The following is a 13518-nucleotide window of genomic DNA, read 5'->3' as shown; positions in this document are numbered from 1 at the left end:
CCGGTCCTTAGTCCGGTCCTCAATCCGGTCCTGAGTCCGGTCCTCAGTCTGGTCCTCAGTCTGGTCCTCAGTCTGGTCCTCAGTCTGGTCCTCAGTCTGGTCCTCAGTCCGGTCCTCAATCCGGTCCTCAGTCTGGTCCTCAGTCTGGTCCTCAGTCTGGTCCTCAGTCCGGTCCTCAGTCCGGTCCTTAGTCCGGTCCTCAGTCCGGTCCTCAGTCCGGTCCTCAGTCTGGTCCTCAGTCCGGTCCTCAGTCTGGTCCTCAGTCTGGTCCTCAGTCCGGTCCTCAGTCCGGTCCTCAGTCTGGTCCTCAGTCCGGTCCTCAGTCTGGTCCTCAGTCTGGTCCTCAGTCCGGTCAGCACCAGCCTCCTCCTCACACACGCCTCCTTCATCAGCCGAATGAATGGCTGCAGGAAGTGGGTCCGGGCCAGCTCCGGGTCAGAACACCGGGTCGCGTCCGTTGACTCTTCAGCGCTCGCCAACGCTCAAGCTGTTCCTCCCTCTCCTCGCCCGGGTCCATCAGGAGGTCTTGTTGTCCCTGCGAGGCGAGCCACGGGTCAGAGCGAGAGTTTCATCATCAGTAGATCAGAGTCTCGCAGCAACACGATCATCAGTCAGTGACGCTCCAACAGAAACAATATCTTTTTCTTTTTCTTTCATTGATTTCCTTTTTTAGAAATAGTTTTTCTGTCGCTGTCTGTTTGATTTGTCTCGACCAGAACTGTTATTTTAATGTAAATAACTTGAATATAAATGTGATTAATTCATGTGAATAATTAACTAATGAATAACAACGTTCATCCAAAACAAGCAGATAAAGACAACATTGAGGTTTAAAATAACACGTTTCTTCAATGATCTACTAAACACTACATTAATGTACGTAAAGAATTAAAATAACATGTTTCTTCAATGATCTACTAAACACTACATTAATGTACGTAAAGAATTAAAATAACATGTTTCTTCAATGATGTACTGAACACTACATTAATGTACGTAAAGAATTAAAATAACATGTTTCTTCAATGATGTACTAAACACTACATTAATGTACGTAAAGAATTAAAATAACATGTTTCTTCAATGATGTACTAAACACTACATTAATGTACGTAAAGAATTAAAATAACATGTTTCTTCAATGATGTACTAAACACTACATTAATGTACGTAAAGAATTAAAATAACACGTTTCTTCAATGATGTACTAAACACTACATTAATGTACGTAAAGAATTAAAATAACACGTTTCTTCAATGATGTACTAAACACTACATTAATGTATGTAAAGAATTAAAATAACATGTTTCTTCAATGATGTACTAAACACTACATTAATGTACGTAAAGAATTAAAATAACACGTTTCTTCAATGATGTACTAAACACTACATTAATGTACGTAAAGAATTAAAATAACACGTTTCTTCAATGATGTACTAAACACTACATTAATGTATGTAAAGAATTAAAATAACATGTTTCTTCAATGATGTACTAAACACTACATTAATGTACGTAAAGAATTAAAATAACACGTTTCTTCAATGATGTACTAAACACTACATTAATGTACGTAAAGAATTAAAATAACATGTTTCTTCAATGATGTACTAAACACTACATTAATGTACGTAAAGAATTAAAATAACATGTTTCTTCAATGATCTACTGAACACTACATTAATGTACGTAAAGAATTAAAATAAATCAATAAAATAAATCAATAAACAGACTTTTGAAAACAACATTTAACACATCAGTGTCTTCAGTGTTGAAGCTCTTGACGTCATGTTAATTATACTTTACACACTTTTATATGTTGTAAACTAGGTTAGTATACCTACTTTACCAGGATAGTAAACCTACTTTACTAGGATAGTAAACCTACTTTACTAGGTTAGTAAACCTACTTTACTAGGATAGTTAACCTACTTTACTAGGTTAGTAAACCTACTTTACTAGGTTAGTAAACCTACTTTCTAGTATAGTAAACCTACTTTACTAGGATAGTAAACCTACTTTACTAGGTTAGTAAACCTACTTTCTAGTATAGTAAACCTACTTTACTAGGATAGTAAACCTACTTTACTAGGTTAGTATACCTACTTTACTAGGATAGTAAACCTACTTTCTAGTATAGTAAACCTACTTTACTAGGATAGTAAACCTACTTTACTAGGATAGTAAACCTACTTTACTAGGTTAGTAAACCTACTTTACTTTACTAGGATAGTAAACCTACTTTACTAGGTTAGTAAACCTACTTTACTAGGATAGTAAACCTACTTTACTAGGATAGTAAACCTACTTTACTAGGATAGTAAACCTACCTTACTAGGTCAGTAAACCTTCTTTACTAGGATAGTAAACCTAGTAAACTAGGATAGTTAACCATCCCAACATATATATAAAACATATAAACATTTTCTGGTATTTTATCCACTTTTCATTGCTTCTGTTTTTACATTTTAACATGTTTTAATTTGCTTTAAATGTAAACGAGTCTCACTATTATTATCATCATTAAAATGTCCACCTCCTGGTGTTGGTTCTCGAGTGAGGGTTCCTGACGTCTCTCCCTCTGGTTTCTCGCAGAACAACGAGCCGCTCAACCCCGGTTTCCATGGATACGCCGCTCTCACGCAGGTAAGGCTGGCGAGGACGACGATCACCTGAGATGAGAAGAAGAGCAAATGTTTGCAGGTCTGGAGATGTTTGAGCAGCGAAGGTCTCCTGAGGCGAGAACCTGCTTCTCACGCCTCCTTCGCCGTCGCGTGACTCCTGTGATCACGAGTGTCGTCCGGGGCCGCAGGGGGCGCGTCTCCGACTCTTGGCCGGGTTTAACGGCTGCTCGTCTTCGTCGTTGAAGGAACATCTGAGGTCTTCTCTTCTAAATGAGTCTGAGAGAAGTGATGAAAGATTCTGGCGGCGGCTTTCAAAGGCTCGACCTCGACGGTTACACAAACAGCAGCTGTGTGTGTGTGTGCGTGTGTGTGCGTGCGTGTGTGTGTGTGTGTGTGTGTGTGTGTTCCCTCGCCTTAAATAGCTCAGTTTGTTGAAAAGAAGCTCAAATGTTTACGTCTTACGGAGAGGTGCAGTACTCCGCAGCACCGCAGGAGGGCGCTGAGAGACCGCCCTCCTCCCCCCTCCTCACCTCGCCTCACCCACAGCTTCTTCTTCTTCTGCTGCTGAGGAGTGAGAGAGTGTCGACCACAGACCTCGGAGTGACACGTCCAGCGGTGCTTCTGACTTTCAATGGCTGCTCGCGAGGCCACGGACGCTGCCTCCTGATTGGTGGAGCTGTGACGAGTCGTCGTTGACGACGGAGGAGAAATATGGTTTTTAAAGACCTTCGTTATTGTTATAGTTAACACTGAGTGGAAACAGTGATCAGTAGCTACGACTCGTGACGTCATCACTGCCAAGATCCAAACACCCCGAAAATATTAGTGGTTTTTTTTGTTAAACCTCGACATCAACCTCTTGTTTAAAATCATTTTTCGCTATTTATTCAGATGTTTCTGTTTTTTTAAAAGCATTTAATTATTTTTTTCAATAATTCAATTCAATTATTTGAATATGGATTGATTTGTAAATGAAAGCGTTCAAATATTCTCTAAATGAAATGTAATAATTAATTCATGTTGGTATAATCACCAGACAAAAGTAACGGAGCACAGAGCTACTGGATCAAACTTTCAGCCAATCGTGTGATGCCGTGCGATCACATGACGACGATAAACTCATTGATCCAGTAGCTCTGAGCTCTGTTGGTTTAGTCTGGTGACTCTATTATACCAACATTTATATATTGAATTTAAAAGACTATGAATTCAAAAATATTGAATTTAGAACATTTAAATTTTGAATTATTGGAATTAAAATATAAAACTCTGTGTAAAGAAAAATAATTTCGGAAAATATTATTGGCAAAAATTTGGATGTGAAACTAATTATTAAATTTAATTATTAAAAAACTCGATGCTTAAAACAGTTTTAACATTTATATCAATACATAATATTCTTATGCCACTGATTTATTTTCATTATAAAGAATCGACTATTTTGTTTCTTTATTTTAGCTTCAGTTTGTGTTTTTGTCAAATGTAAACAAAAAACAAAAACATACAAGTAAACTAGGATTTAATTCCAACAGTCGCACACATTTATATTGTGTTGTTTTTTATTCCTTTCTACTGTAAGTCCAGTGTGCGTCCAGTCACCGGTGTGATCACAACAGTGTGTGTCCAGTCACTAGTGTGTGTCCAGTCACCGGTGTGATGTTATCACAACAGTGTGTGTCCTGTCACTAGTGTGTGTCCAGTCACTGGTGTGTGTCCAGTCACCGGTGTGTGTCCAGTGACTGGTGTGATCACAACAGTGTGTGTCCAGTCACCGGTGTGATGTTATCACAACAGTGTGTGTCCTGTCACTAGTGTGTGTCCAGTCACTAGTGTGTGTCTAGTCACTAGTGTGTGTCCAGTGACTGGTGTGATCACAACAGTGTGTGTCCAGTCACCGGTGTGATGTTATCACAACAGTGTGTGTCCTGTCACTAGTGTGTGTCCAGTCACTGGTGTGTGTCCAGTCACCGGTGTGATCACAAAAGTGTGTGTCCAGTCACTAGTGTGTGTCCAGTCACCGGTGTGATCACAAAAGTGTGTGTCCAGTCACCGGTGTGATCACAAAAGTGTGTGTCCAGTCACTAGTGTGTGTCCAGTCACCGGTGTGATGTTATCACAAAAGTGTGTGTCCAGTCACTAGTGTGTGTCCAGTGACTGGTGTGATCACAACAGTGTGTGTCCAGTCACTAGTGTGTGTCCAGTCACCGGTGTGATCACAACAGTGTCACAAAAGTGTGTGTCCAGTCACTAGTGTGTGTCCAGTCACCGGTGTGATGTTATCACAAAAGTGTGTGTCCAGTCACTAGTGTGTGTCCAGTGACTGGTGTGATCACAACAGTGTGTGTCCAGTCACTAGTGTGTGTCCAGTCACCGGTGTGATCACAACAGTGTGTCACCGGTGTGATGTTATCACAACAGTGTGTGTCCTGTCACTAGTGTGTGTCCAGTCACTGGTGTGTGTCCAGTCACCGGTGTGATCACAAAAGTGTGTGTCCAGTCACTAGTGTGTGTCCAGTCACCGGTGTGATCACAAAAGTGTGTGTCCAGTCACTAGTGTGTGTCCAGTCACCGGTGTGATCACAAAAGTGTGTGTCCAGTCACTAGTGTGTGTCCAGTCACCGGTGTGATGTTATCACAACAGTGTGTGTCCAGTCACTAGTGTGTGTCCAGTCACTAGTGTGTGTCCAGTCACTAGTGTGTGTCCAGTCACCGGTGTGATGTTATCACAACAGTGTGTGTCCAGTCACTAGTGTGTGTCCAGTCACCGGTGTGATGTTATCACAACAGTGTGTGTCCTGTCACTAGTGTGTGTCCAGTCACCGGTGTGATGTTATCACAACAGTGTGTGTCCTGTCACTAGTGTGTGTCCAGTCACTGGTGTGTGTCCAGTCACCGGTGTGATCACAAAAGTGTGTGTCCAGTCACTAGTGTGTGTCCAGTCACCGGTGTGATCACAAAAGTGTGTGTCCAGTCACTAGTGTGTGTCCAGTGACTGGTGTGATCACAACAGTGTGTGTCCAGTCACTAGTGTGTGTCCAGTCACCGGTGTGATCACAAAAGTGTGTGTCCAGTCACTAGTGTGTGTCCAGTCACCGGTGTGATGTTATCACAACAGTGTGTGTCCAGTCACTAGTGTGTGTCCAGTCACTGGTGTTATCACAACAGTGTGTGTCCAGTCACTAGTGTGTGTCCAGTCACTGGTGTTATCACAACAGTGTGTGTCCAGTCACTAGTGTGTGTCCAGTCACTAGTGTTATCACAACAGTGTGTGTCCAGTCACTAGTGTGTGTCCAGTCACTAGTGTTATCACAGCGTCCAGTCTAATCCCGCGATCATCCGTTCATCCTCCTCACTCACAGGCCTAATCCCACCATCCCTGCCTCTTTCTCACCCGCCGTCATCCACTTATCTGCTCATCCTGTTATCTCTGGCCGCCACGCTCCCCCCCCCCCGTCCCCCCACCAGCCACTTATCCCGCCCTCCTTCCCTCCGGACCGGCCTCCGAGCCCGACTCAGCACAAACTCCACCAAAAGCTCGGCATCAGGGATTTTTTTTATTTTGCGCAGAGTTCCGGCCTCGCCCGAGTGGAAACTGCGGCAGCGTCCTGTCGTCTCCGAAGACGCCTGGCGACGCCGCTGGAACCGGACCCGGAGAAAATCCACCTTTTCTTTGACAAATGAACGGAGGAGGAACAGAGGGAGGGAGAGTTAGCGAGAGGCGGGACATGAGGGAGCAGGAGGACCAGACCTCGGACAGAAGCTGAGACGAGCTGTCAGGGAGGACCCGTCAGGGAGGACCCGGGGGGACCAGAGTGACGGGGACCAGGGCATGAGGAGGGAGACTCGCAGGGTGGACCAGGACTGACTCATGGTCCGGCAGAAGACGGGAGACGCTCGGACTGGTCGCAGTTCTTCTCGCCGGGTCAGAGAATGATGGGACTTTATTACCCAGCTCTGCTGCCGGTGAGTCCCGACGACGCTTCTCCCAGCTTTCCAGGGTTGCAGCGTCAGCTCTGCGTCCCACAAGGATACCTGTCAATCATCGGAGGCGCTGCGTCTCTCAGCTTGTGTCGCCACGAACGGCGCCGTCAAGACGCGTCTCAGAGTCTAGACTGGGCGTCTGAGCCGGGGCTGCTGCCCCCTCGACCTCACTAAGAAGAGCCAGGATTTTCAGGGACTTGACGAGGGTTCCCGTGGACCCGCGTTGATGATATCACAGGACGGCGTCTTCTGTTGGTCGTCAACAAACACCTGCAGGCGCCTCGTTGTGTGTGTGTGTGTGTGGGTGTGTGTGTGTTGTGTGCACAAGGTGTAGGACGAGTGTCGTCATGTCCTGAAGACAAACGTCTCCCTCACCTGTCCTTGTGTCGCTGGATTTACGTTTACGAGGACGCGAGCACACGTGTGTGATGTGCGAGCGAGCACACGTGTGTGATGTGCGAGCGAGCACACGTGTGCGACAGGTGGACTTCGCGGTGTGGTGGTCCAAACCAAGTCCAGCTCAGGACTGTGAGCCTCCATCTTCACCACACTATGGGAAACCTTTTACAAGTGCTAATGCTAACATGTTACTCTTGCCAGTGCTAGCATCTTCGCACAACACGCCTGTGCTAACATGCTCGCGGCTCCTGCTAGTTTTTACCTGCTCAGGTCTGTTCGGCGCTGATATGCTGGCGGTTCCACCTAGTGCTACTGTTTTTTTTATAAACGCTAGTGCTAACATGCTCATGGTTTCTGCTAGTGCAACATATTTATTCTACATGCTAATGCTAACATGTGCATGGTTCCTGCTTGTGCTAGCATGTTGTACTACATGCTAATGCTAACATGTTCATGGTTCCTACTTGTGCAACATAGTTATACTACATGCTATTGCTAACATGCTCATGGTTTCTGCTAGTGCAACATATTTACACTGCATGCTAGTGCTAACATGTTCATGGTTTCTGCTAGTGCAACATATTTATACTACATGCTAGTGCTACCATGCTCATGGTTTCTTCTAGTAAAACATATTTATACTACATGCTTATGGTTTCTGCTAGTACAACATATTTATACTACATGGTAGTGCTAAAATGCTAGGGTTCCTGCTAGTCCTATTGTGTTTTTTGCTACATGCTAGTGCTAGCATTTTTTTAGTACATACTCATGCTAACATGTTTTTACTAAATGCTAATGCTATCATGCTTATGACTCCTGTCAGTGCTGATATTCTTTCAGTTGCTGCTAGTGCTAACATGTTTATATTGCATGCCTGCCTTAACTTGCTCATGGTTCCTGCTAGCACTAGCTTGCTGCTAGAGCTAACAGGATTTTACTACATGCTAGCGCTATTTTTTTTACTACTTGCTAGTGCTAACATGCTCACAGTTCCTGCTAGTGCTAACGTATTCACCTTACATACCATTACCAACTTTACAGGCTAGTGGCAAAAGCATGTGCTAACATGCTAGCACTAGCAGAATCCAGAAGCCAAACATCAGATAACCCGGGTCACTGTTTGCAAATGAACAACACATCAAGGACCAGTTGACTTCTGAAGTTCGCCTCCTTCAGTAAAGTCCTGGTCCAACATCTTGTCGACAGATGAGCTTCGCATGGACAGAAATATTTTCACGGAGGGAGTCGACCGTTCTCTGCCTTTGAATAGTTGAAGCAAGAAATCTTCTTCAGTTTCTCACAGATCTTATGGATTATAAATATATATATATATATATATATATATATTTAATTATTACTTTAATAGTTAAAAACGACGTGCATTATAAAAATGACATGATACGACAATAATGATGACAATAATACGTAATTATCTTGAGGAAAGGAAGACCATCCAAGTGTATTATGGGTAATACTACAATGCCTCAGTACACTAAGAAACAAACACACTTACAGATGTGTTGCTACATCTGGAAAAAAGGTTGGACTAGAAGAAAAAAAAAGACTCTGATTGGTTCTCAGGGAGCTTCTGGATTCTTCGACCATATAAAGAGTGGCACGGATGATTGACAGGTCGCTGCAGGTACCGTCTGCACGAGTCATGTGACCGTCTCTAATCCGGACCCTCGTGGAAAGTTTGTGTCTCCTCGATTGTTAGTAGAGCGTAACGGTTTTCCCATAATCCCTTTCACCGTCTTCCCCCTCCTCTTCTTTTTCCGTTATTACTTTTTTCCTATCACCCCCCTTCCTCCCCCCTTCCTCCCCCCTTCCTCCCCCCCCGACCAGATGAGCAGCCTTGTAGGGCAGTTCTGCTCTGGCGCAGGAATCTCTGATGGTTCTTAACGAGGAAGCTTTGATTGACAGATGTGCATCGGGACTTGTTGTTGTTTTGATGGATCAAGTCTTGGTTGCCGTGGCAACGGTTCATCGCTTGAACCTCCTCATGGACTTAAAAGTATTTACGTTTTAATTCCAACAATTAAAATGAGTTAAATGAATATGTTTTAATCAATAGTCTTTTAAATTCACTATATAAACGTTGGTGTAATAGTGACACCAGACATCACCAACAGAGCACAGAGCTACTGGACCGAAACAGTCATGTGATCGTCCGTGAGTCGCGTGATTGGCTAGAGGTTGAATCATGATCAGGAGGACCCTCTGTTTTAACTCTTCTTCTACTGATGCTAAGTTGCTAGCGCGGCTAACCTCTCCTTATATGGTCGTGTTGAGCGCATCATCCACCGGTTCACGGTGACCCTCTGACGGTGACCCCCCATCTTCTCCTCCCTCAGGGCTCCCAGGACTCCTCAGGAGGACCCGACGGTCTGGTGGCCCAGCCCTTCTCGCCCTTCCCGCCCCCTCCCCCTCCTCAAAACGGGCTGCCGGGGGCGGAGTTCGTAGCGGCGGCCATGTTTGGCGCCGCGGGCCAGAGCGCGGCGGAGCTGGGGGCCGCCAACGGAGTCGCCGCCGGCAACGCCAGCACGAGCGTGAGTTCCAACGCCCGACATGTGGTTTACATCATGACATTTATTGGAGCAGGTCGGCGCCCCCTGCTGGCGGTGCATCGTTCACTCTTTAACTTGTGTTCTCATGTGGTGATGTCATCACCGATGATGCGTGACTGACCCACTCTCTGGTCTGCAGGCCAAGTCAGAGGAGGGGTCCCAGGGCGAGGCGGGGGTGCAGTGCAGTGCTGGGGGGTCATCGGTGGGGTCCCCCGAGGACTCCTCCGAAGCCAAGGGGACGCCCAAACGACTGCACGTGTCCAACATCCCCTTCCGCTTCAGAGACCCCGACCTGAGGCAGATGTTTGGGGTGAGTGTGTGTGTGTATATGTCAGTGTGTACATTTTTAAGTGTGTGATTGTGTGTATGTGAGTGAGTGTGTGTGTAAGTGTGTGTGTGAGTGTGTGTGTGTGTGTACATTTGTGAGTGTGTGTATGCGTGTTTGTTTGTGTGTGTATACATGGGTGTGTGAGTGTGTGTACATTTGTAAGAGTGATTATGTGTGTACACTTGCCTATGAGTGTGTGTGTGTGTATATGTGGGTGTGTGTGTATGATTGTGCGTGTGTCTGTGCATATTAATGTTCCAAAATAATGTGTGTGTGCATGCGTGTGTGTATACGTGTGTGTGGTGCTCTAAAGACTAACCTGAGCTTCCAAAACAAAGTAGTGTAAAATGGTGTGAGAGCGACTCCTGGTGGCCGGTACAAGTATCAAACTTGTTCCACCAACTAGTTTGAACATCTTTGCTGGATGTTCTTCATACAAATCTCTCCTTAAATTAGAATAAACTAAAATATAAAAAATAATGAACACATCTTTTCCATTTATCTACTTGAGTTTCTCTTGAGTCAGTCGTTCGTCTTCCATCTGTTTTTAACGTTATATATTGATTTATTCCTTTTATTTTTATTTGTTGATATGTTAAATAAATGCTATTTTTATTGTGGTCATTACTTTATTATTATATTTTAATATATGTATTTATATTAAGTTACTTCATCTTTTCAAGATATAAAGTGTGTCGTGTTGATCTGTTTCTTTCAAATGATCCATATTTATGTTTAGTTTCTCTTGTGTTTGTAACAAATGAATATATATATATATATATATATATATATATATATAAACAACACATATAGTTAAGATTGATTCATTCGTCTCATTTTCTTGCAGCAATTTGGGAAGATTCTTGACGTAGAAATCATTTTCAACGAGCGCGGCTCCAAGGTGAGTTGATCTGACCTTTTGACCTCTTGATCGGTTGGTGTGGTTCTGTGCGACATGAACCCTGACCCCTCTCTGACCTCAGGGCTTCGGCTTCGTGACCTTCGAGGCCAGCGCCGACGCGGAGAAGGCCCGCGAGAAGCTCCACGGCACGCTGGTGGAAGGTCGTAAGATCGAGGTAACTCCTGCCTGGTCACTGTAGATCCTGTGGTAGAATCACTGCCTGGTCCTCTGCTGCAAGACCTCCCCGCAGGTCCTCGGGGGGCAGCGACACCAGCATGTTCTTCCTCCTGCTGTAGCGTTTGAGTTCGGGCTGTTTCGTGACCTCCTTTTTTTTTTTTTTTTAACTTGTCGTGGCGGCACTTGTGTTCACAGATGCATGCTGGGAAACGCATGAAGGTTCCAAATACAAGTCTAGTGGCAGCATGTGAAGCTTCTGTGTCTTAGCTCAGCTCACTTCTCTGCCCCCGGAATCAAAAACCAAGTCTGAGCTATTAATGTTTGTGCTTCATCCACGTGTCACGTTCCACTCGTGTTGCCGCAGGAGCTTGTTAGCGGCGAGTGTGAGTCTGAGTGAGCGCTGAAGCAGAACCGAGGCCCGGTGGACCCGTGTGGACCCGTGTGGAGCGACCAGTCCTCCCGGGACCCTGTATGTGTGCGAGACTCTGCGTCAGTCAGTCAGCAAGCCGACGGTTCCTCATCTGGTTCTGCATGAGTCGCACAAGTGGTCTGTGTCACCTGCATGTTCTGTGGTTCTGGTGTCCAAGTCTGGGTTGCATGACGTGACCAGGTGGTGTCGCAGTACGACCCGCTTTCATTTCAGAGTCTTCCCAACGGGGCGGGAACTCTGAAATGTGTTGTGGTGTGAGGGACGCGGGACTGGACCGGGTCCAGCATGAGTAGCTGTAGACAGCATGGTCGGACCTGGACGCATGTCTTCAGCACCGGGTTCTTTAGCATGACCGGGTCGGACCTCGGACCTGTGTGAGGGGGAGTGAAGGGATGTGTGTGACCAAAGACTTGAACCTTCACTCGTCCGTTGGTAGTCATTGGTCCAGACTCGCTCTTAAAAAACTGTTGTCGTTAGATTGTCTCCACGATACTATCATAAAACTATCATAACAGCTGTGAAGAGCATCTTAGCATCAGCTAACTGTTAGCATTGCTAGCGTCGCAACTATGACATTTGAAAAGTTACAAAGTCAGTTTAAAATGAATAAACAAAAAAACGATAACATTTAAAATGTCACAAAGTTTGTTTTACAATTAATTTAAAGACAGCGGTGACGAGCATCATAGCATTAGCTTACCGTTAGCATGGCTAGCATCGCAACAGACCGAAGCAATTATGACATTTGAAAAGTTACAAAGTCAGTTTAAAATGAATAAACAAAAAACAATAACAAAGTTAGTTTTAAAATGAAAGAAAATACAGCTGTGAAGCGCATATTAGCATTAGCTTATTGTTAGCGTCACTAGCAACGCAACAGATCGACGCAATTATGACATGAAAAAACATCACAAAGTAACTTTAAATATATTTTTAATTTTATCTCTAGCAAAAGATTGAAACAATTATGACATTGAAATTTCATAAAGTTGGTTTTAAATGTATTTAAAAACGGCTTCGAAGAGCATCATAACATTAGCTAACCGTTAGCATTACTAGCATCACAACAGATTGAAACAATTAAGACATTTGAACAGTTGTAAAGTCGAAAGTTACAGAAAACAATCAAATCAAATAAGATGTTTGGTGTTAGCTTAGCTAACGACTGTGAGTGTGTGTAATTGTGCGAGTGTGTGTCCTCCATTCTCACACCTGTCGTCTCTATAGTCGTAAGGACCGCGCTAGTTAGCAACCGCTAAGGCTAACCCCGCTCTCTGAGCTAATGGCTACGTTCGCGAAAATATATTTTTGGTTCTTCATCTGTTGCTTTGAAAACAAGAAGAAATAATTGTCGTGGTTGTCGTACAAGTGACGACAAAACATTCTTTCTTTTAGCCTTCTTCACTTTTGCATTCATGTCAGCGCTGATGACATAATGTTTTCTTGACTGAAGGAAGTGTGTGTGTGTGTGTGTGTGTGTGTGTGTGTGTGTGTGTGTGTGTGTGTGTGTGTGTGTGTGTGTGTGTGTGTGTGTGTGTGTGTGTGTGTGTGTGTGTGTGTGTGTGTGTGTGTGTGTGTGTGTCTGTCGTCAACACTCACAGCTCTGATCAAAGTAACGAGACTCTGAACTCGCTCAGGCTTGTGATTCATGTATCTCTGTGTGTGTGTACAGTTGTGTACATGTGTGTAACTGCGTGAGTGTGTACACGTGTGTAACTGTCTGTGTGTGTACATGTGTGTAACATGTCGGGGGGGCTCTTCTGTAGTCTTCATTTTTGTTTCTAGGATTGTTTGTCCTTTTATTTATTATATTTTTTCTGTTTCCCTGACGACCTCTGTGTGTTGTCGTCAGTCTCCATGGTAACCGCTCGCTGTTCCACCTCCGATGGTAAGTTGTGTACATCTGACACCCCCTCCCCCCCACACACACAACCCCCCCCCAACAAAAACAACTGATCATCAACACTGTGAATGAGTGACTGTTCTCACCTCTGCAGCCTGATCCTTCTCTCATGTTGTCGTGAGTCCAACATCTGTCAATCATCCTTCACTTAGACACCCCTTCAAACGAGTCTCACAACACACACACACACGTGAGTCCAACA

The 13518-nt window shown here is 44.5% G+C and overlaps 1 protein-coding gene across 7 annotated transcripts in view; it reads left to right on the top strand.

Annotated features, from left to right (window-relative positions):
* The window catches only part of LOC148064607 (RNA binding protein fox-1 homolog 2-like), a 38205-nt gene that overhangs the window by 13138 nt on the left and 11549 nt on the right, over positions 1-13518 (top strand). For 5 of the 7 annotated variants that reach the window (XR_015713443.1, XM_087809914.1, XM_087809915.1 and 2 more), the window contains exons 2-6: positions 2599-2649; positions 9365-9559; positions 9717-9887; positions 10753-10806; positions 10889-10981. Coding sequence is in view for 6 of the 7 variants with exons in the window: in XM_087809914.1 (XP_087666040.1) it covers positions 2599-2649; positions 9365-9559; positions 9717-9887; positions 10753-10806; positions 10889-10981 (564 nt within the window). In the remaining variant the exon portion in view is untranslated. Of the gene's footprint in view, positions 1-2598; positions 2650-3215; positions 3342-6380; positions 6591-9364; positions 9560-9716; positions 9888-10752; positions 10807-10888; positions 10982-13518 lie in introns of those variants that run through there. The other 2 variants (XM_087809919.1, XM_087809918.1) reach the window with 2 other exon arrangements.

Source organism: Callionymus lyra, chromosome 15, assembly GCF_982586985.1.
Source record: "Callionymus lyra chromosome 15, fCalLyr1.hap1.1, whole genome shotgun sequence".
NCBI lineage: Eukaryota > Metazoa > Chordata > Actinopteri > Syngnathiformes > Callionymidae > Callionymus > Callionymus lyra.
This window is presented reverse-complemented; position numbering and strand designations above follow the sequence as displayed.